This window comes from Rhinolophus hipposideros (assembly GCF_964194185.1).
Source record: "Rhinolophus hipposideros genome assembly, chromosome: 7".
NCBI lineage: Eukaryota > Metazoa > Chordata > Mammalia > Chiroptera > Rhinolophidae > Rhinolophus > Rhinolophus hipposideros.
The window spans coordinates 63799439-63824596 of NC_138053.1; the positions used below are offsets into that span (position 1 = coordinate 63799439).

Genomic DNA, 25158 nt, shown 5'->3' on the forward strand with positions numbered 1-25158 from the left:
TACCTTTTAATTTCTGAGGGAAATGAGAGGACTTGGGGCTTCTGTCAGAATAACTAAGCATGTTAAAGTCTACTGTTGTAGTTTGAGTTTCCACTGTCATCTTGCTAATTTTTGTGTCTCCTGATGGACAGATTAACTATCAAGCTCAAGAAACCAATCAAGCAATTTTCTGATCTAGAAACAGGGATCGATGAAATACCAACCATAATTATTAAAAGAATACATTTATATTTGCAGAATACAGTTATCTTTACACTTTTAGAATCTTTTCAGATTCTATAAGCACATTTGATTTGCAAGCCAACTTTGTGAAATCTTCCTAATTCAGGAAGATATACATGACATTTGATTTCAGAAAAATTGTGTGACTTCTCTCCTGATCTGCAAAAGTAGCACGAAACAAATATCGCTTTCTATTCTACCTGTCAAACATGTACTTTATGGATGAGCTAATTATTATGCAAAATGGTACTGAATCCCGTTGATGTTGTAGTGGCTGCTAATGAGAAGTCATAAATCAAAGTCCTTACTGCTAAGTGCAAGCTACAAATTATGTAGTTGCCTTGAAATATCATAGGATGGCTATGTGTGTGCAGATGTGTGCAGTGACTCTAACACTCAGGAAGTTAGCGGCTTCCCGATTCCCGGGTAAAATATTCAGCATATAACCCATCCTTTCTGTCCTTCATAGTGCTTTTGTTCCTTAATTCCCACATATGCCAGAGCTCTTTGCAAAGGTGATGAGAAGGGGTGGGCAGTAAACTGCCTGAGAACGCCACAAAATGCTGCTGGCTCTGTATTTGTATTCCCTGACAGACTAGTTACCGGGAAGATGGTGACTTGGGTTTTGTTTTTATTTTTTCCCCTAGCCTCAACAAGGAACAAAAAGACTCTTCTATTCACATTCATCATAAAGCCTTTGGAAATTGGAGATCAGTGTAGACATATAAAACTCTCCTCGAAAAGTGCAAATAACCGCGTTGGCCCCAGCAAATCAATGATCAAGTTACACATTCTGTAAATTGTTTTATTCTGATTAGTCTCAGGAAAGCATCAAAGTAATCAGCTAACTGGAGTTGTTTAGACAGGGAGAAAATTCTGTAGAAGGGGGAGTTATGTAGGTTAAGTTTGGTCATGAGCGTTTGTTTTCCTATTCATTCTTTCATCAATTGCACATGAATTGAGCGCCTACTAAATATTAGGTTCTTTGAGAGATCGTTAGGTAATTTAGAGATAACTCTAATTCATATTCAAACATCAAAAACTTTCTAACATAGTAGAGAAGTGAACAAGTAAACAATGGTAATATAAGGTAGGGGGAAATTAAGTGCTTAGGAGATATGTAAGGGGAGCCCCCAAGAAGAAACTGATCCTGGCCAGGAGATCAGGAGGAAGGGAAGGTAACTAATATTGAGTAAATACCTGCCTCATGGCCGGCTCTGATGAGGACATTACCCAAATTATTGAGGAGGGGGATGTATTTGAGGTGAACATTTAAAGAAGAAGATTCTAGAAGTCTGGAGTAAGGACAAGAGCCCCTCCTTCTCATGGAACAATAGAGGCAGCAAGGAGCACCGCACCTTAGACTACTGGCCCGGTGTGACCCGAGTGAAGAAGGTGTATGAGGTTAATACACCCCACTATTTCCAAAACCCTAAGCCTGTGAGAATGGGAGCTTTGGAAATCAGAAGGTGGCTAGCAACAACAAGCATAAAAGCTCTGGTCACGTGGCAGAGACAACAGGAGGCAAAGGCTGACAGACTGGCCAAAAAGGCAATCCTAGGCACAAAGAGTGATTCTGCCATAGTGGCCTGTTGATCAAGGCACTGCATGTCTTATTTCCCCTGAAAGACTCGGAAGTCTGGGGGAGCGGGATGTGATTCATAGCGCACCTTTTGCAGTGATTGCCATGCAGAGAGCCCTCAATTGAAAAAACAAAAAAGCAAACAACAAAAAAATAACTCCAACCCTTGTGGGCTGAACTGAATCTCATTCAGAAAGTCATAAGCATGACCATCTTCCTATTCTGTTGACTCAGATGTCTCATCAGAGAGAACAAGGGAACCACAAGAAGGCATCATATACACCTGTTGTCTCCTTTCAGATGTGCTCCCAAGTCCTGCTGCTGCTGCTCATTAGAAGTCTGTCCTAGACTGAGCTAGCTGGAAATGTCATCATCCATGGTCAGTAAACCCTGTGAAAAGTGCCTGTTTGATGATATATTTACCCCAGGCCGACAGGCGCCTCTTCCATACCTCTCCTTCTTCAGCCACTTCCATTAATAACAGTCAATGGGTCCTGATAGGAAGGATGTGATGAATGTCAAGGCAGCACTGATGAGGAATCTTTGACAGGAGCAACTTACTTCTCATCACTGCATGTCTCACCCCTTCCGGGGGAAACTACTCGATTCAACCCGTGAGTTTAACCTTATGTTTCTCACACGGGAGGAGTCCAGAAGGAGCCCCTGCCTCTAAAAGCAGCTGGCTGGGCTTCAGGTCCTGTCTTTGCTGTTGGGACCAGGACTTATGATCAGAATCTTGCTGTTCCAAACACTTTGAATTCCTAACCCAGACCTAGACTTCATGCTGTATCTCTACCTGAATCACATAATTTCTGAAAAAACACTGGCAAACAATGTAGTATTAAGATCCAGTCCAATGCAAAAATATGTGGGAGACAGTTACCAATTTTAATGGTAGGGCCATAAAAAATCATTCTGTAAAATCTAAATACACAAAAGGTTAGAAAGCTATATAAAATATGTTTATGGATTTACCCCAGAATGTTATTATTAATCCATGAGAGTCCAATTCCTATAATACGTAACTAAAAAGTTTCCTTGGTTAAAGCTCTCATCTTCCAATGTAACTTCACGTAAGCATCACTTGGGGAGACTTTTTTTTTTTTTTTTTTTAAATCCTGATGCTGGGGTCAGTGGCAGAGATTCTGATTGAATTAGTACAGAGGACAATATGGCTTTGAAAATGTTCTGGTGATTGTAATGTACAATCTGGATCAAGAACTACTGTCTGATGTAGATCAAGGGCAAGACGAGGTCCTGTAGTGTCTACAGCCAGCCAGATACACTGGCAGATATTCTCCCCTATTCCTCAGAACATCTTGTGAAGTTAGGAATTCTTTCCCTATTATAAGAGAGTCAAGTAAGGCTGAGCAAGTGCTTGAAATTTACAAGGTTATACAGTCCTTTGGTTTGTTGAACTTTTCTAACTTTGAGGCAAGTGACTTCAATTAAGGGTTTGCAAATCTTTTGCAGCTCTCACCATCCTTAGAATTCTCAATTTGCCGCCTCTTGCCCTTCTCACAACAGAGCTTTAACCGATAATCCCGCCCCCCCCTTCTTTTGGCCTTTCTGATCCTCACGCTTGGTCGCTGTCTGTATTGGTGCTAAGTTGAGGGAATTTTTTTTTTAAGGCAACTTTTCCTTAAGGAAATGTCTCCTAAAATAAGCTGTTTTATCCAGCTACATAAATTAAGCCATTTGGGGTACTTTTCAATACATATCATAAGGTCATGGGATGTAAAAATTCTGTGCTCTAGCAATTTAGAAAGGACTCATCTCCAGAATATAAACTAGACAAAAATTTATATAAATTACCCTATCAATGTATATATTTAAAGTTCACAGTTCATCAAGAACAGAAAGATAAGAAAATAGTTTCAATTGTAGCAGAGTATTCATTTTGTTCACATTGTTTAAATATTTTGATACGCAATTAGGAAGTGCTGGGTTGAGGGTGGGTCACAGCTGGTTTTCACCATACTGAGCTCCCTGAATGTCCGGTAACAACTCTATCGATAACATCATGTTTAGGATCAAGCCCAGTGCTATTCAGAGAATTCAGGTTATGGGAAGGGGTTTGATCAGAGATGGAGCTAGGGATGGAATAGGTGGTAAGAATATTTGCTGTTCTACCATTTGCTCATAGAAAAAAAAATGTTTTGACATTTTTGACATCAACATTTTGATAAGGGCTATATCCACCTGACCCTGTCATATTGGCCTTATCACTACATTTCACTTCAGTGGCAATGAAACTGATCTGAATAGCAAAATTTGGGAAGCCAGCAAGGGCAAGAGCGGGAAGAAATGCGAAGGGGAAAGTGATATGCAAATAAAATTGGTGGGAGGGCCAGAGGAGACCAGCTGGTGTTGCTATAGCGGGTACACAGTCTTTCAGGGTTCCTTAATAGGGTTGTTCTACAATGTGGCCTTTCCTAAGGGTGTTGGAATACTATTAGAAGCTCTACTAATATTCAACTCCTTTTTTAGCACCTAGTTTTCTGTGTGTGTTTTATAATGTGCATTACATATTGGCACGTGGTATGTACTTATTATTTATGAATAAATACATGAATATTATATAATAAAGAATATGTCTGGTCTGTCCCCAGTTCCTGGGAGGTAACTACTGAACCCTTGATATTTCCCAAGTGACTGGAGTGTCCCTGTTATTCATGGTGGGCCTCTTAGAGCATAGTTGATAGTGTATGCTAATAAGATGACTCAGAAAGCGGGAAGGGTGGCCATGCCAAAAAAACAACTATGTGATTAGATGGTTGGCACTTTGATTCATGTGCTATCCGGCCACACTCTCAGGAGTGGAGGTGGGCTGAAAACAGTTCAACCGTGTGATTAATGATTGAACTAATAATGCCTATGTAATGAAAACCCAACAAAAACTCTGGACATCAGAGCTTGTGTGAACTTCCCTGGTTAGCAATACTCTGCATATTGTCACACATCAGTGTGCCGGGAAGGAAATGTATGCCCCAGGACAATAGAAGCTTCCCATTTGGAACCTTCCCAGATTTCGCTCCATGCATGTCTCTCTCTGGCTGGTTCAGATTTATATTCTTTTGTTATAATAAAACTACAATTGTAAGTATAGCACTTTACTGAATTCTGTAAGTCATTCTAGTGTATTGTCAAACCTAAAAGTAGTCATGGAAGACCTTGAATTTGGAGTCAGCTATTCAGAAGTGAGGGTGGCCCTGAGGACCTCAAAGTTATACAGTATCTGAAATGAGGCCAGTCTTATGAAGGACTATGCCCTGAATCTCAGTTAACTCTGAGTAGACATATGGATATGAGTACTCAAAAAATTTTAATTGCTGTATTTGGTTCAACACAGTTTGGAAACCTCTGAGGAAACCATTCAGGCCTTCTGACATCTTTTACCTCACCTGACACCCACTAGCTGTTGCTTTCAATCTAATATGGGAAGAAAAACTATTTTAAAAAATCATTTAATATTTATAAATTAAAATTAGATCACAGAACACAATATACTTTAAATGAGAACTGTTCTAAGGGTTATTCTGTGAGTAAAAAACATACAATTGAGGACATGGAGACTGTGACATATAGTCGAGCTGCTTGTAAGTTCTTTTTATTATGTCATGATTCTTGCTCTTGCTTAGGAAATGGATGATACAGAAAGGGAAAGGTATATGACAATACTTAATATGGGTTTTGTCTAAATTTAATGGAATCACACATCATACAAAATGACCTATCTTTCCTGGTGACAAAATATAACCCTCCTATGACTAATGTGCTATCTTCTAATTGTCTCTTTTGAATAGTTTCCTTTAATGTCTATCTGTCTATCTATCTATCTATCTATCTATCTATCTATCTATCTATCTATCTATCTATCATCTATCTATCTACCTGTGAGGGGGTGTGTAGGAGGGTTAGCTTACAGTTGATTATGAGGCTAATTACCTTAATGAATTTTACTTTGAAGATAAATGATCAAGGTTACCCCAATGGTAAAGGAACAAATGGTGCTCTAGACCCCTCTAGCTCAAGTAAGGAGCCTTACATTAGGCAAACAATGTCATAGGTTTAGAAATAGTTAGAAATTAGACAAAGTTGTATTAATTTACACTGAGAAGATTTGACCTTTCTACTCATTTCACAATATGGTGGTTGAGCGCATATTTATTTGCTGATTGGGCAATTAGAAAATAAGGTATTATGTATCATGAAGTACTAAACATATTCATTGGGGTTAGAAAGCAAACTTGATAAAGATCATATTCATGAGGGACCTGAAAATACTAGTACGACTCAAGTAAGCCACAAGTGTGACTGTTCACTTTTAAAGCCTGGAATTCTGTTTTTTTAAATAGGATCATCAACACTCTCACAGATTTTCTTTTAACTAACAGTTATTAACAATACCACCCAGAAACCAAGCTGAACATCTAGGATTTGAAAATGGGCTCTCATCACAATCTTCTTTGAGGATTGATGTGACAGGTATAATTATTGTCCTTAAAGACAAATCTACTCCCCAGAGACAAGCAACTAATTTAAAAGAAAAGAAGGTATATTAAAATAGATAGAAACCAAGGAAATCCTGTGAGAAAATGCCGGCATTTGCAATAAATATTGTGACACAAAACTGCACAGAAGGAGCTGCCAAGAAGTCTATTTCCAGAGAGCTAGTGAAGCAGAACAAATAGCAACCATATTTATATAATACCTTTTATCCAAGAGTCCAAGTCTGTTATTTAATCTTTATAGTTTCTCTATAGCCTATCTGAGGTAAGACTGCAGCTACTAGAATTTAGCTTCCAGACTTTGCTTTAGTGTCAGTACTTATGGAATAGTGGTTACTGCCTCCAAAGTATAGTTGAGGTTAGTTAGGCACCAAAACCTAAAGTCAGACATGGCGGGCGTCTCTAATCCCTTATCTCTTTCTTTGTACAGAATCAACACATTGACTGCTAACATGTACTTCATGCTACAGTCTTCGAGCCATGTTTTGTTCCCTGGATCACTGCCCCCCCCAAAAAAAAAACAACACACAAATTAAAAAACAAAAGATTCTCTGTGACCAGAATATAAGCCAGGTTTGCTCTCTTTGATCTAGGCAGATACTGGGTAACAAACGGAAATGCTCAAGTAGACATCTTTAATTCAAAGCTTTACATTTTTAACATGTCTTCATTCTTCATGAAGCTAATTTTTATCTCAGTGTCTAGGCTGGGAAATTCATTGAGAAAAGCCAGAACCAAGTATATTAATGAAAGAGTCAGAGGGAAAAAACAACAACAACAAAGAAACAAGAAAACCCAGAAGTAGAAAGTTGGTTGACTAGAAACAGAAACAGTAAGAAAAACTTTGAAATGAGGCCATGAGAGATGGGCAACTATTTCCTATTGGGTTAGATGACCTATGTGGCTCTTTTTAGGTGATCCAAAATATGTGCTATGCATGTATTGTGCTAACCCATTCACCAAATATATATTTCCCCTCTAGAGAATATTCCATTTTAGGGATGAAATGTGATACAGGAACTAACCAGGCAATTTCAAGTCACTTTGCCCAATATGTAACATAAGATATATTTTTATTTCTCTTTATCAATTCTACCTGCATATCTTCTCCATCTTACTGAGAAGTTGGGGGGTGGAATATTATTATTTAAACAAAATTTGGTAAAATAGGCAGTATCTCCTTACAAGATTTGAATTGAGAGCATTGATTTATTTTCATCATAATGGTCTGACACTCCAATCCTCACTCATCACTTTTTTGTTGAACACGTAATTGCTATGTGCCCAGGACTGTGCTAGAATATGAAGACTCAAAAATAAATAAGGTCTAGTCCATACTTCTGTTGCTGTCATCCATACATTCATTCATTCAACAAATATTTATTGAATACTTAATATATGTTAGGGACTATTCCAGGCAAATAAGATATAATACTGCATAAAAGGGACGAAGATTGCCGGTCTATGAGGCTTGTAGTTAATAGTAAGTTATAAACTATGTTACAGGGTGATAAACGCTAATAAATTAGAGAAACATAAAACATAAATCAGAGAAAAGGAACAGGGATTACTGAGAGGGTTGTGATATAAACTGGGATGGGAGGAGGAAAAAAGGCCTTGCTGAGAAGATGACGTCACAATGAAGACCATGAGGAGGTGAGGGGAGAACCACAAAGATGTTTGGGAAAGAGCCTTCCAGGCAGTGGGAATAGCAGGAGCAAATGCTCTAAGAGGGAGGCATGTCTGGTATGTTCTAGGAATCGCAAAGCATCCTGGCTAGACCAGGCTGCAAGAGGGAGAGTAGAAGAAAGTGGGGACAATGAGGCAGAGAGTAAATTGTGCAGCGTCTTGTAGGCTCTTGTAAGGGCTTAGGCTTTAATCCATGACAAGTGGCATGCTGTGACTCTTTGGAGCAACAGATTGATGTGATCTGATTTATAGTTTGACAAGCTCACTCTTTCTGCTGTGTTGGGAATATTCTGGAGGCTGGGGCTGCGGTAGAAGCAGGGTGACCAGTTAGGCTATTGCAACAATCCACACAAGAGGTGATGGTAGCACAATCAGGGTGGTAGCTAGCAGTGTGTTATGGGTTGAATTGTATCCCCCCCTAAAATGTTGAATTTCTCATCCTTACCCCCAATGAATGTGACCATATTTAGAAATAGGATTTTGCACATGATCAAGTTAAGATGGGGTCATTAAGGTGGGCCCTGGTCCAACATGACTGTGTCCTTACAAAAAGGAGAAATGTAGGCACAGAGAGAGACACATACAAGGGAGAGATGATATGAATACACAGGGAGAATAGCATGTACAAATCAAGGAATGCCTGAAGCGACCAGAGGTGGGGAGATAGGCATGAACCAATTCTCTCTCACAGTCCTCACAAGGAGCCAGCACTGAGGACACTTTGATCTGAGACTTCCATCTTCCATAACTGTGAGATAATAAATTTCTTATTCAGCCACACAGTCTGTGGTACTTTGATACAGCAGCCTTAGCAAACTAATACACAGTAGAAATCGTGGGAAGTGGTAGGATTCTAAGTATGGAACTGGTCCTCATTATTTATGGATTCCATATTTGTGAATTTGCCTACTTGCTAACATTTATTTGTAATCTCAAAAATAAATGCTCATAGCACTTGCACAGACATTTGCATACATGAGCAAAGTGGTGAAAAATCTGAGTGGCCTGACACACATTCCCAGCTGAGGCTGAACAAAGCTATGCTCTGCCTTCTCATTTCAGCTTTCATTCTATAAACATATGCCCTTTCATAATATAGTTAGTGCCATACTTTTAACATTTGGTGCTTTTCTATTGGTGATTTTGTTGTTTAAAATGACCTCCAAGCATATTGCTGCAGTGCTGTCCAGTGTTCCTAAGTGCAGGAAGGATGTAATGTGCCTTATGGAGAAAACGCGGGCGTTAGATAAGTAAGCTTTCTGTAGGCATGAGTTATACTGCTCTTGGCTATGAGTTCCATGCTTATGAATCAACAATAGATATTAAATAAGATGTCTGTATGCAGAAAGGCACCTAAAATCCAGTATTCACTGAGTCAATATTCTTGGTGACTTTGCAGCATGTAACTACCTCAGATAACAAGATTAGACTACCTTTGGAAATTAGAGCCAAGATATAACAGTATTTTTTGAAGAACTGGATATGGATGGAGTCCGATAAAATGAGGAGTTAAGATTAATCCAATGTTTTCGGCCTGATAAACTGGAACAATGGAGATGGAAAATGCATTGGAGGGAACAAGGTGTTTTTTGCTTTTTGCTTTAGAGTTTTTGGAAGGAACTGTGGAGTAGCAGCCATATATCTTATAACTATAAACTTGAGTTTAAGTTGGGTTATCTGTACAAGAAAAATGTTTTATGACTGGGTCAGAGCAGTAAGAAGAAACATAGTCATTAAGGTCCATGGAGAGGAAAGGAGAGACCCCTCAATGCCCAGTGTGCTGTGAAACGTGAGGGTCAGACGTCTGGGTTCTAATTCTACCACTGAGCCCTCTGAGCTGTGACAGAACCGACTGTATAATTTATAGGTCCCTTGAATGAAATTAGGATGCCCCGAGCAAAGGCTCAGCAAATGCTCATCACATCTTAGTTATTATCAGGCAAAAATTCTTTCACATTTAACATGAGGTCACCTTGACTTAAGAACATTATATACTTTTGAAGGAAAAGAAAAACAGAAAATTGTAAAGGGAGATAATATTTGAAGGTGAAATTTTATTCTAGTTCTAGCACATCTGCAATGGAATCCTGAACATCATAGAAATGAATTATTTAAAACTGGTGGGAAGATGGTGTCAGACTTTTATCCTCAATCTGGTGTTTTTTAAAAAAATATCAATCTGCTCACCAGATTTCCTGCCTTAAAAAAAAACACAAAAAGAACTTTATATTTATAGTTCCTTATTGTGTCCAAAAAAGAAAAATGTAAATAAATAAGTTGAGGGGAAATAAGCCAATGACATTCTCCTATAGGAAATAACAGCAGCCTGTGGCCATGCCATACTTAGAAGAGAAACACATTTCAAGTCAGGAATGGGGAAGAATTTAAGTTAAGTTAAAATGCACTGTAGTATGTGCAGTATATTGTAGACATTTGAGTCTTAGTGCTAGATGTTTAGGAAGAGACAGGATTCCATATACCCTGGGTCATGCTCCAACCGAGACCCAGAGAACACTGGCCACAACCGGTATGAGAAATATTTCAAAGGCAGTGAAATTTTCAGTGGTGATGTTGTGTTTCTAGAACTACTCAAATCTATTTGGAAACTGTCTCTCTAAAAAAAATCATTATTTCTCAAATCAAAGGCAACTGGAGGATTCAAACCTGTGGATTATGCCCTTGTCATGTTGATAACAGAGGTGATAGTTGAGTAGAGCAGAACCCTAGTTCCAGGAACTGGGGCTAAAGCAAACATTATGTCCTGATTCGTGGGAGTTAATTTCTACTCCTACTTTATTAGCCACATTTTATATATATATATATATATATATATATATATATATATATATATATAGTTTAGTTCCTCACATTCTTTTTGAAAAGTATATAGACTAAAGATAAATTTCTAAAAGAGCTCATAGTGAGCTTCATTTTGTATTAATTTTACAGAACTTGGGAATTTGGTCAGGTTAAAGAGCACATTTTAATTTAATTTCTCAAACTTTGATTGGAAAATTCAAAGCATAGTCTGACATGTTTCCAAAAAAAGGATAGCCCCAATTCCTCAAAATAATTTATTAGCTTGCTGCTATTGTCTCTAAATCTCTATACCTGCCTTCTCAATAGACTAGAATGTGTAATTAAATTTTAAGAAACGTATCACTTAATCTAAACCTCCCTAGAGTTAGTTTAAGGATTTCACTAAGATTATAGTCAACAAGCATTTGTGTTTCTTTCTCTATAATGGAAGTGTATTTGTTAAGGAGAGTATTTGAAATTTTAGTTGCAAATACGTTTTAATTAATTTTTCTTTTTCTGTACATGTTTTTTTCTGTTATTTTTTTTCTAGATTAAGATTAGCACTTGGAGACCAGTAATTTAAAAAAAAAAATGTTCCTTTTTGCTTGTTTCTCTCAGGAACACCTTATTTTTTGTTGCAGAAAACCATCACTGAGTATCAGCAGGCTCCAGCCTTCCCCACCACTACTCAGTAATACTGTATATGCAAAGCAAGTTTGAACTTCTGAACTGAATTGTTTTTCCCCAAACAGGTTTCTTTTTTCTTACTATACAATTTTGTTTTCATTACTTAAACATTTCCCAAGGTTTTTGATGGTTTGATTTTATTCAATTATTATTGTTTTATAAACCCATTCTGTTCCAGTTACCGTGTTAAGTAGGGGACACAAAGTCTTTCTCTACAAACAGTTCATAATCTATTGGGAACATAAATCAAGTATATATTAAACAACAATTAAAAGTTGAATATAATTAGTGCCATAGAAGCAATACATGTACAACATTAAATCTTTTGTTGGGAGGAAGAATAGCTCCATTAATTCCAAACTGTCAGTCTGAAGTAATTTTTATATTTTTTTTGTTAGGAAATCAAGGATGTATGTGATACTCTATAGTTCTTTGATCATCCATTCAAAAAATATATATTGGATTAATGTGGCATATACATACAACAGAATATTACTCAGCCTTAAAAAGGAAGGAAATTGTGACACATGCTGCATCATGAATGAACCTTGAGGACATATGGTAAGTGAAATAAACCAGTCACAAAAAGACAAATACTATATGATTCCATTTATACAAGGTACTTAGAGTAGTCATATTCATATAGATAGAAAGTAGAATAGTGGTTACCTGGGGCTGGGGAGAGGGAAGAATGGGAAGTGATTATTTAATGGGTATAAAGTTTCAGTTTTGCAAGATAAAGAATTCTAGAGACGGATTATAGTAATGGTTGCACAACAATAAGAATATATTTAATACTACTGAACTATACACTTAAAATGGTTAAGGTTGTAAATTTTAAGTTGTGTACATTTTACCAAAACAAAAATTTAGAAAAGAATTTTATAGGATTGTACTATATTCATTCAGTACCAGGAAAAAAAGATTAATAAACTTACAGTCCAATACAGAAGACAAAGTGTAATCAAATAATGACCGTCAGCTAGGTTCTTTATGTGGTCTGTGGAAAGTGCTAGGGTAGCATGACTGCAGAGATAAGGGAGTAAATAGCATTGTCCACTGGGAATGGAAATTGGCATGAGTAGGAAATAGGGTAGTGATATCTTCAAAAACTTCAAAAAAGAGTTGATATTTGAGCTGGGCTTGAAAGGCAAATAAGAATTTGGAAGGAGAGCAGAGAAGGTGTTACAAGCAGAAGAACAGTGATATTGGAAGGATTGAACATTTGTAAATTGAGAGAATTTCTCTCTGGTAGAAACATAGGACCAATGGAGAAGAGCGGTAGAAGATGATGTTAGAGAAATGGATGTGTGAAGGCTGCACTGTCCACCATGTTAGAGAGTTTGGATTTCATTCTAAATCAATGGTCTTAATCAGAAATGGATCAGCTTCAGGATCAGTTGTGAAGCTTTGTACAGTATATATGCTAGGATTTGTCATGAGAGATTTGGCTTAGTATGTCCAAAGCGAACATGTTCTCCACTTTTTCGTGTTGTCAAAGGTCTATAGTGATTCAGACAGGATCCCAGAATCTCTGTTATAGGTAATAAGATATTATTAAAGGTTTCATTTTTTAAGATGAGAGACATGTCAAGGTTCCCTTAGCTCTGATAGCAATATGATGCATGGCCTGGAGAGAGTAGAACTTGACAGTAAGAAGAGAGAAGGTTCCTAAAGTGCTAAATACTAAGGCTTCTAAAAAGCTAATCACAATCTGAATTAAGTCAGTGGCAGTACGGACAAAGGAGAGGAATAATGTACGAGGCAGTCATAAAGTCAAAACTATTGGACATGATGGTCAATGACATGTAAAGGGTAAAAGAGGGAGAGAGCAAAAGCAGTGCTCAGATTTCTGCATCAGATAACTAGGTGAGGGTGGATCTATGAACTGGAATAGTAAATGTTGGCATAGATATGAACTCCAATGTCTAGAAGACTGACTGTCAAAGAGTAGGTGCTCAATAAATGTTTAATGAACTAGTGATCATACAATTGTGGATGAGAAAAATGACTGTGTAAGGGTTGGCTCATGGATGGGCTTTGTTGGTTTTTAATAGATCTACATGTCTGGGGAGGTGCAGTGGGAGACTGTAAAAAAGATATGCAAAGCAGAGGGTGCAATGAAAACAATACAAAACAGAAGAAACCCCACAGGGTTGGAAAGTTGAGGTTGGGTTACAGAAAAAGTGAATAGTTCAGTTCGGGTATAGAATAGTGAGGAATGAGGATGTAAAGATGTAACTTCAGGGTATGGTGTCTGAAAGTCTGACGAAGTTTCAATTATTTAAGGAGGTGATGGTAAATCATGATTTTTGGGCAAGGATCTTCCATGATCTTTAGGATCATGTTCTTTTGGAAGAACCTTATAGCAATAGTGGGAAAGGATGTATTGGTTTGTGAAGAAAGCTAAAGGGAGAAAGATCAGTTGGAAGGCTGCTATGAAGTTAGAAGCAAAAGATAATAAAAAATTAAGCGATGATGGTCACAGAAGAAATGGAAAGGCAGGCAGGAGCAGATTCAAAGGATATTAATAAAAAAAATACTAATATGCAATATCTGGCCCCAGATTGGGATGGCTGGAAATTAGAGTTGGCGTCAGAGTAGAGCCTGGGTAACAAAGTGCTGTGATCTCAATGAATAGAAATAATAATGTAAAGAAGGTAAATGGTTTCATGTGAAGATAATGATTCTGAGGCACCAGCAAGATGTTCAGGTGGAGAAATATTTTGGGCACTTGGAAATGCAACCCTGCAGTTTAGGAGACAGGTTGGAGCTAGAAATTTAAACTTTGTGAGCCTTTTGGTATAAGTGATAAGTAATATACATGAGTAGAAGGTGTTACAAGCAGAAGAACAGTGATATTGGAAGGATTGAACATTTGTAAATTGAGAGAATTTCTCTCTGGTTGAAACATAGGACCAATGGAGGAGAGCGGTAGAAGATGATGTTAGTGAAATAGATGTGTGAAGGCTGCACTGTCCACCATGTTAGAAGGTTTGGGTTTCATTCTAAATCAATGGTCTTAACCAGAAATGGGTGACCAAGGAAACAAAATAAGCCCCAAGGGAAAACAACAACAACAACAACAACAACAACAACAACAACAGTAACAACAACACAGGAGTAGGCTCACCCTTGGCTGGGGGAGGGAGGAAGCGAAATCTCGGAAGGAGAAAGAGGAGGGTGCCTAGAGAGACAGACAAGAACAATCTGGAAAATTCTCCTCTCAGAAGACAGAAAACAGAGCTTCCAAAGGAAAGAGTGGGTAAATAAAGTCAAACAGAGAATCTGAGTAGGAGGAGGACTGAGACAGGCAGTTGGTCTGTGGACAAGTGAGGCAGCCTCGATGGGGTTGAACTGGATTAACTGGGGTTACAGACAGATGGTGTGGAAGAGGCCATGAAGAAGCTGAACTGTTCCATGTCATTTGTGATGCAAGAGTCAGGGGCACCCATGGCATAGCCCCCGGCACTGCTGTCGTTTGGCTTTAATGACCGCAATGTACCTTTCCATGCATTCTCAGTAGTCATATAATTTGCATTGACAAGAGAGGGCACACAGTATGGGTGCAAACAGCATTTGGGACCCTGAAATCTGGAACCTGACTCATGAACACTTGCTCCCGAGGAACACTGCATCTCAACATTTCTGGAGAAGAAATAGTCTAAGTTAAAATGACCATTTTGCATAGCAATATGTGTGCCAGAACTATATGTGGCAATTAAGTACACATCACCACACTATTAATTGAACAAACCTTTTGTCATTGATTTGAAATGCTACTTTTATCATAAACTAAATCTTCATATAGGTTTATGTCTCTATCTAGACTCTCTATTTCATGCCATTTTGTACCAAACCTGCTGGTATTTAATTGGGATTGCCTTGAGTTTATGAATTAATTTGAGAAGATCTGGCATTTTTACAATATTTAGTCTGTTGAAAAAGAAAGGGTACTTAAGCCTTCTTTTATGTCCCTCAATGGAAGATAATTATTTCCTTATGGAGGTCCCAAGCTTGTCTTTTTCAGTTTATTGCTATATGTTTCTGAGTTGCTATCTACATGGTATTATTTTTTTGCATTGTGTGTGTGAAAGTGTATGTGTAGGTATAAATAAGAAAGATGTAGGTGTTTTCTCAAATGAATGATTAAAATTTAAAGGAAGCAACCTAAAGCAAATTAAATTTTGTAATAGCATCTGACTTTCACTGAGCTGATATACAGTTAAAAAAATTGTTTTGGAAAAATACCATCAAGTAAAACAGAAAAATAAAAGAACGCAGTTCATTTCATCTTTGCATTTACTGGAGTTTCCTTACGTAAGACAGCCTGTGACTGTATTTGGAGTTAAAATGTGGTGTCTGTTCCGTTCTTGTCCCACCAGTGGGAGCTCCAGTTTCCTCCTAACACCACACAAAGCTCTAGCTAAACTTGGAGCTTTTCACGGAAAAACTTGGCGCTTTTCACGAAAAAAAGAAAAACTAGTTTGATATAGGAAGGAGTCAGAAAGGGTTTGGTTTTATCTTTTCTTTTATTCCAGTCCTTTGAAACTTTTCAATTTGAAGAAAAACTGGAAACTAACAAGTCTAGACAAGGGATCAGCAAACATTTACTGTAAACAGCCAGATAGAAAAAGTGTAGCCTTTGTGGGCTATAAGGTCTGTTACAATTACTTAACTCTTGTTGGAGTGTGAAAGCAGTCATAGACAAATAAGTACATGAGCTTGGCTGTGTTCTAACAAAACTTTCTTTACAAAACAAGTGGTGGGCCAGATTTGGTTCTAGGCCAAACTTGGCCTATGGTTCAGTTTCCAAATCCCTATTTTAGACTAGTAAACTTCCAAGTTATTATTCATCATTTATAATTAAAAAAAAATAAAAAAACAATACACTAGTCTCCACAGAACTAAGGAGCATAGTATGCAAAGCACCGAAATGGACAAAATGTAGAAAAATTACCAAAATGATTTCTTACCAACCCTTAACTAATGATTCTAAGCACAGTTAGTATTGGTTTGATTTATGAAGCACAAATGGGAGCATAATATACAATAAAACAACATGTTGCATTGTGTTGTGGTCATTGCTTTGAGGAGGAAGAGGGAATTGAGTGAAAAAACATCATTATTAGAAATGGTAGTATTTGTTCTTACTTACCAGTCCTGTACTGCATTGAAGGATTCTTCATTTGTGATGTCATACATTAAGATAAAGCCCATGGCCCCTCGATAATAGGCTGTGGTGATAGTTCTGTATCTTTCCTGGCCTGCGGTGTCCTAAAAAATAATAATAATCTCTCAAAAAAAGTAAGGCAATGCATCTTCCAAAAACAGAGTCTAAATTGTACTTGCAATGTATAGCATATACGTTTTTTAGTCTTGTTTTTCCTAATGATTTTCACATGGCAGCTTTATGAAAAGTTCTTTTTTTCTGGTTAAGATCTAGCTCTACCTTCTGCAGATTTTCACTCCCAGTAAACAGCATCTCACTGTAGAAAATAAAATAAATAGATTATACACATCAAAATTGGTGGTTTCTTGTATAGTTGAAAACCTAAATAGTACATTAGCTCTATCATTGTGTATTTATTATCTATCTACTGAGTACAAGTCACTTTGGGGGAAAATAAATTTATGAAAAGGTCCCTGCTTTTCAAAGCATGCTGTTTAGTCTCAGCTTATTCAACTGTGAAATGAGAATAAAAACATCTGCTTTGGGGGATGTTTGAGTCAGACAGTTCTGGAGCTTCTGCTTTCCCATTAGATAGGTAGGGAAACCAGTGAATCTCTGTAAAGTGAAGCCCTCTAAAGTCTAGCATGCTTGTTAGGGTTATATAAAAAAAATAAAATAAAAAATAAATAAAAATGCATGTAAAGAGCCTGACACACAAAAAGCGGTCATAAATAGAAAATGCTGGCTGTTGTGCCTGAAATTTGGGGAGACTAGGCTCACACAACATGAGAGATAGCAGCTTACAAATATAGGGGTTCAGGGCCTGCAGAGAGATGGCACGCAACAGCTAAATTTTGGAATGAAAGGCAGCTACCTCACTGAAATAAACTTCTATGTCATGTATATTGCACAGTATTTAGCTCAAGAAATTATTCCTCAATTCAACCAACTTCACATGCAACCCAATGCTCTTGGGGTTCCTCCTTTGCCACTTTCCCTGGAGATTGGCTCTGACTTTTCTTTCCTAGTACTTAAGGTGCTTTGAACCCATTTTGCATATAAATGCTACCTTCTTTCTGACTTCAGTCGGGGTCCTCTTTCTCCCCTTCTCTAAGAGACACCTCCTTTGTACACAGAGTGCATATGAGTTACCCTTAGACGTAATAGGCCTTGAAGGGAAAGCTAGAGCATGACATGATCCAAGAATAGGTTTCTTTATCGTCACAATGGAACTAGCATTCCTGGGTGTCACTGTTGGGATGGACTCATTTGGATGCACCGTTCCTCTCCCATAGGACCCTCCTGCTCGGATGCTTATACTCCACCGTAGACTAAAGTGGGAAACTCAGGATTTCTTACAATTTTCTCCTACTTTGTGTGGTATAGTCTATTTTGCCCCTGCAAATTCAGAGAATGGTGATCAAACAAGGCTGAGGAAATCAGCAATTGATTTTGGGAGAACTTGGGGGTGTGAAACGGAAGTTGAAAATTAGTTAAGGGTGTGACTTTTCATGAAGACAGTGACGATTATATTCTACTCTTGGAGCATGGATAAGGCTGTCCTGATTAAAAGGTGTTTATTAGGTAATTTTAGGGAAATAAGATTCCAAAGGTAAAATGAAAACAGATTATGCTATCCAAAATAGCAAAAGTAAAGCAAAACCAATAAGGAAGCTCTCTCAGAACATCAATGGCAGAAAACAAAAAGGAAAAGTAACGATTTCATCACATGAAAATTTGACAATCCCTTAAATATAGAAAAACCATTATAAATAAAATTGAAATGATATACAATCAAATGATAAACTAGGAACTATATTAACATTGTACCAGAGAGACCAAATGTTAATACTGTTAACATACTAAGTGGTATTAGAAATCATTAAGAAAAATGTTAAATATTCTAATTTTTAAAAATTATTTGTAAATAATCTTACAATTAGCTAATTATTTTTTAAAAGAGTTGAATCCCAAGCGTAATAATAGAAATGCAATGCTATAATACATAGTGTCATGCCTATGTAATAAAAGTTACCTGGCCATTATTTAAATATTTTATTGTGCTTTGCTTGGTATTTTATAAATATGAAAGTGTAGATGTTAGAAATAAACATGGATATCATAAACTGCACATAATTGGGACAAATATACAAATTTATTGGGACGAAAGAAGCCAGTCTTGAGCTTATTTGGATATGCTTGGATGTGCGTTGGATTTAATTCAGTTAGCAGTATATCCAAGTGTGAAATAAAGAAGAAAGTTAGAGAACCAATTCCCAAAGACCATGTTGCAAAAACAAGGTATAATCAGAGATTTTGAAATGTATTTGAGCTCTCTGGGCAATAGAACCCCTTATAACTTTAGTCATTCTGTTTTAAGACTTTCTCACATTTCACTTGGGTTCATCTTTTCCACAGAACACCTTTATCTATAAATTTACCTTTTTTTTTTTCCTACTGTGACTTAACTTTGAATAGCTTTCCTTTCCTCTTGGTAAAATATCTCTCTGGCATCTATGGAGTAGCATTCTTAGGTGGAGGAGCGTTCTTAGGTGGAGGACCGCCTGCTGCCTTCACTGTACAATAGACAGCTTTCCCTTAATTTCTCCATAGAAGAACACAGCCAATACAGCAGAGGCACTGCGAAAAGGTGACCCAGGCCCTGCCTTCTTCAACACAGGCACCGAACAATGTTGTGTTAGAAAACCATGACATTATCTCTTTCTTCCCGCCCTCTTCAGCAATGGCTTCCCCTTTCATAAGGTGTTCATTTTATTTTGACAATAAAGAAGCGAGTGCTAGTGTTATAAAACACATCATCTTCACACTGGTAGTGCATTTAATTTTTGAGAGAGCCGTCATCAAGGCCTCGCTATAGTTTGATTGAAATGCTACAGGAAACCATATGGTAGGATAGCCATCATGTATCAAAATTTAAAAATAGAGAGAGGGGGACAAAAATAGCTTTCAAGAAAAAAAAATAGAAGCTTTTAGATGGCACTTAAGGCACAGCAAGGGACAGGACCTTCCACACCATTCTGATTTATACCCAGAAACACATTCTAATTGGAGATCGTTGTCACATAAAAGCTCTCAGGGAGAGTAAGAAATTTCACCAATGTATAATAGAAATAAATACAAAGATGAAATTTCCTCTCCAAAGGCAAAGAAAAAAAGTGAAAACTAAGTTAATAAACTGACACCATGTTGCCTCTGCATTGGTTTGGGGTATTGAAAACAATTTCAGGATTACAAACTCATTAGCATTTTTTCTCCTACCGTATCAAGAAGAAAGAGAAGACAGAAAAATACTTCACTACATTTGACATTTACTAATGATGATAGAAGGTTATATTTGAAAGAAAAAAAACACTTTATAATGTCAAGTGCCACTAATGTAATTAAATGTGAACAGTCTCAGAAGGTAACTAACTAAAATGGTACCTCTTTAATTTGCTCAGGAAAATAGCTCCAAACCCTGGCTTTGCGTTGTTCTTCTGCCCAGTTGATTCTGGGAATACCTGCTGATTTCCTATAAATACAGGCTTCTGATGATTGAAAACCACAACTGGAAATCTCTTATAGAGAAAATGAGGGATAAAAACATGATTAAAAGAGAAAACTTTCTTCCATGAGAGTTAGTTTTCATTTTCCTCTCGTTAGGAAAAATAAAATCATTTTAATTGGTTTAAATATTTTGATTTCTCAATGGTTCTAGGGGGAATTTTTGGCTTCCATGATAGGCTCGATTAGCAAATACTTGAATATCTGTCAAAAAAGAACTGCAAAATTGAAAACATTAGCAGCTTGATAAGTATTAGCTAGGAATATTTTCAGTTTAAATTTTTACATTTTTGCCTTATTTGTTTTTTCTCTGATGAAACTTTTTTTTTTTTAAATTATGAGCTGCATTTGCCAACCCTTCTGAAGCCATGCAGAGACAATGTGCAGTTTTAATATCGAGGAAATAAGAGCTTTCACTTGTAAGGTCTGGGTTATAATGTAAATTGTGGGGGTTTTTTTTGTTTTGTTTTGTTTCTGTTTGTTTGTTTTGGTGGTTACTTTGTCTGTATTGGACTAAAAGGAAAATGAAGTACCATTAATAAAGAAACATATCTCAAATAATATCACCATAATCAAAATACACTTATTGAATGTCTAGACAGAGAAAAATGGATTGCAGGACAGACAATCTTGGTACATGATAAAGTGGTAATTTTATAGGTACAGAAACCAAAGCAAAACACGTTGATGTTAACTGATCAACCAAAGTAATTTAAATTAAAGGAAATGATATGCAATAACCCAAAGAGGAAATCAACAGAAATGGAGGATGAGAACACTGTAACATAAGAGAGAAAACACACGTTAGCCAGTGAATTTCCAAAAACAAAGATGTGAAATGGAATAAACACTTAGTCATTTAAGAATTCAAGCAAGGAGCAATCCCTTAACTTGTACTTTGCTACATTTTACCTATAGGAACGATTGTGAATGATCAAAGAAAAATGAAATGCTCAATATAGTTTAATATAATATTAATGCTGATTGATGCATTTATTCAATAAACATTTAGTGAACATCTTTTATCAGACAGGGGCTGTGACAGATATACATTAAACTTATTTTATCTATTCTACATATTTTTGTATATTTGAAAATACTATACATAAAAGCATTTCATTAATCAGAACATCATATTCCCCACATATCTACAGAAGATTAGGTAAGATTGAAAATATCATTTCTAAAGAGCCAGACCATACAGCAATTTAAAATTGTATTCGGTTGGTGCAAAAGTAATTGCGGTTTGTTTAAAAGGTTAAAAATAATTGCAAAAACTGCAATTACTTTTGCACCAACCTAATAATTGATACCATCTGTTTTTAGCAGTGAGGTTCTCCTAGTCATAGTCATTGTTATGGGTTGTATTGTTTCCCCCAAAAAAATGTGTTGAAGTCTTTACCCTCAGAACCTGTAAGTGTGACCTTATTTGGAAATAGTCTTTGCAGATGCAATCAAGTCAAAATGAGGTCATACTGGATTAGGGTGGGCCTTTTAAGAAGAGAAAAACAGACACAACATACAGAAAAGACCACAGAAGGGCAGAGGCAGAGATCGTCAATAAGTCAAGGAATACCAAGGATTGCTGGCAACCACAAGAAGTGAGGACAGAGGCATGGAACGAATTCTGCCCTAAAGCCTGAGAGAGAGCATGGCCCGGCTGATACCTCAATTGAGGATTTCTAGCCTCCAGAACTGAGACGATACCTTTCTGTTGGTTTAAGCCACCCAGTTTGTGGTACTTCATTATGGGAGCCCTAGGAAACTAATTCAATCATTGACCCCAGTTTGCAACCTTTATGATCAGAGTAAAAGCAATATAAATTTCATAGCTACACACACACCCGGTCACTACCCTACAGAAGAGAAAGTATAGAAAATTTAAGGTAGTTTTATGAGAAGTCTAACATAGTCTCACTGTGTGAATTCATGAAGGATATTATGCTAAAATGCATTAATATATTTCATTTATATAAAATTAATTCTGTTAAATTGTGATATATTTTATCGCTTTAAAAAATAGATCTTAATATATATGCATGTATACAGAAGGTGCCAAAAATGTATACACATTTTAAGAAAGGAAAAAACTATTAAAATTGTAATACTCAATATATACTGATAACAAAAGATGAATACAAGTCATGTTGGACTTCTGCAATTACAAGAGGTACTCAAAGTGGTTACCATCAGCGTCCAGACACTTCCGATTACGGTGAACTACTGCTTGAGCAACGCTGACAATCTCTTAAAATATGTATACTTTTTTTTTACACCCCCGAGACTATATGTGTATATATATAATTTCTAAAGATATGGTTATTAGAAGGACAGAACATTGTTTGAAATGACAAAAATTATATATTGCTTCATGTTGGAATTTCATCCCCAAATGATGGAAATGCTGTTTCAGAAAAATCTAAAGTCATGATATATATTGAGACAAAACTCTCCAAAACAACAGAAACAACACATTGCTGATGATTACACATTACTTCTCTTGTGTGATGTTACTTTCCCTCAAGTTGCATTTATTTTTTCATTTCCATAAATAGGCAGGCATAAAGCAGCGTTGAATATAGTCTTATAAAAATAGTAAGCAAAACAGAATGCTTAAATATTTTATGCTTTCCTGTTCCATATTTATTTTTGGAATGAAATGAGAACTATTTTCTTTACAGCAGTGACTCTCCCATTAAGTAATATTTACAAACCACTTTTCCCTACGGATCTTGTGCTAACAGGCAGTTTGAATTCATTTACACATACACAGGTATACAAGCATCTATAAATCTAGCCCACATTTTAAGAAGAGAGTACTAATAAACTGGCCTATAAATACTTCTTCAATCAATACAAATGTTTTTCCTACCTATTGTCCTTTATCCGTCCTCTTCACACCACCAGATTTTATTGATCAGATTTTCTTGTGATGTTTAGCTTTGAAATACCCAAATCTTCATTTTACAATGGCATCCACTTTTAAGTAAAACCTAATAAAATAAGCCTGAGGCAGAAGGGGAAAACTTGACCTATTATTTCTTGGCAGTGTTACCATGGCAATTCATCTTTCCTGGAGGAGAGGAGCAGTCATATATAGCTCTTTATAGGGGGCCTTTGACCCCATTGTCAGTGAGACCCTAACAATTGTGTGTTTCTGTTCATGAAAGTTGGAGATATTTTTCAATAAACATGATCTAAATAGTCAGATGAACTCTCTTCAACATCTTAATAAAATTTACAATCAAATCCATGTAAAGATATATTCATTCATTTAGTTTAAGAGCTTGTTTTCTAAGAATGAGTAGTACAAAGGCAGAGAGTATCATATTAATCAGAAGGTGCCATTTTTGCTTTCTTTCTAATTAATCTTTTTGACATACTTCTTCCCAGTGGGATTTTGATTATGCTCAACTTTTTCAAAACCTGAGGCATAAATACTTAAATGAAGGCAGCTCAGCTTTTAGTCAACTGTGGTGATTGTTTTTCTCACAGAATGCAATTCGGAATGCTTGCACTAGATCAAATGCTCTATTTTAAAAAAGAATATTAGGCTTTTCAGTGGGACACTTATTGTTGCCCTAAAATTGGCAGCTAAGACTCAGACAAGACTCCTTACAGAAGGATGGCACTTTCACTTACAAAAGCCACAAGTCAGTTGGCTGGTTGAACGGGTATCTGTTTAGACAATGGGATTGTTGATCTGTGCTTCAGCAGAGGTATTTAAGACCTGGAGAGACATGGCAGGGTTGCGGAAGGAGAGGTCTTAGAGAAGCCTGACCTCCTGCAGGTTAGCATGGGTAGGTTAGGTGAGTTTCCCATGAATGGATAAACACAGCAGGCTGCTCCACTGAGACTCCTTGCCATTAATCCACCTCTAAGGGGGCCATGTCCTGGATGAGGTGCAGGAGGCTCTGAGGCATTCTAACAGAGGCAGGCGTGAGCTGAGGGAATGTTAAAAGGGAAAGAACCTGAGCAAATCTCCCATGTTACGGCACTGAGCGGTGGGAGAACTCTGCGGGACAACCTGAACACCCTACATAAAGGAACCAGCATTCGGATGCCTGTCACACAGAAGGGTGGGTAGCAGGACAGGCTTAGCTGCAGAAGCCAAGAGAAAACTGTAATTCATGTCCAGTTAGGTAAAGTCATGTGCCTTTTCTTTGTCTCCCAGCCCTTCTTCCACTGGAAGAGTAAGAACTAGAAAAAGGAAGTACAGAAAAGGTGAAAGGATGGATCAACCCCTCTTCCTAGTACAGGACCAATTCCTGGGAATGCAGCCGGATTGATGATACAGGAAGAATAATGTTAAAGTGGCTGTGGCAGGACCTTTTTTACTAGGTTTAACAACATTAAGCTTTCTTGTTTTTTAAATAGACTTTATTTTTATAGTAGATTTGGGTTCACAACAAAATTAAGTAGAAGGCAGAGATTTCTCATACCCTGTGCCCGTATACACACTCATAGCCTCTCCCACTATCAACATTCCCCACCAGAGCGTCATTTATTACAATTGATGAACCTACAGTGACACATCATAATCATTCAAAGTCTATAGTTTACATTAGGCCTCACTCTTGGTATTGTACATTCCATAGGTTTGGACAAATTTATAACAGGTCTCCACCATAATAGTACCGTGAAGAGTAGTTTCCTTGCCCTAAAAATCTTCTCCTGAGCTTTTTCTAAATAAGAGGAGATAACTGGAAATGGAATCTGTTCAAGTTATGATTTAGGGATAGGCACAGAGTATGACTGAAAACAAGGCCAGATAAAAATAATATCAATGCATGATATTTCACACCAACGGGTTTAGACTTTGCACTAAACTAACCACCAAAGGAATATAGCAACGGCATGAAAAATGTAGGCTTAAGCAGGGCTTTACGCATTTCAAAGCACATTCACATATATAAGGTCATTTAATTAAT

At 37.0% G+C, this 25158-nt stretch overlaps 1 protein-coding gene across 2 annotated transcripts in view; it reads right to left on the reverse strand.

Moving 5' to 3' along the window:
- Nucleotides 1-25158, reverse strand: part of RAB3C (RAB3C, member RAS oncogene family) — a 237726-nt gene that overhangs the window by 96874 nt on the left and 115694 nt on the right. For both annotated transcript variants that reach the window (XM_081053685.1, XM_081053686.1), the window contains exon 3: nt 16649-16767. In XM_081053685.1, coding sequence (XP_080909811.1) covers nt 16649-16767 — 119 coding nt within the window. The remainder of the gene's footprint in view (nt 1-16648; nt 16768-25158) is intronic.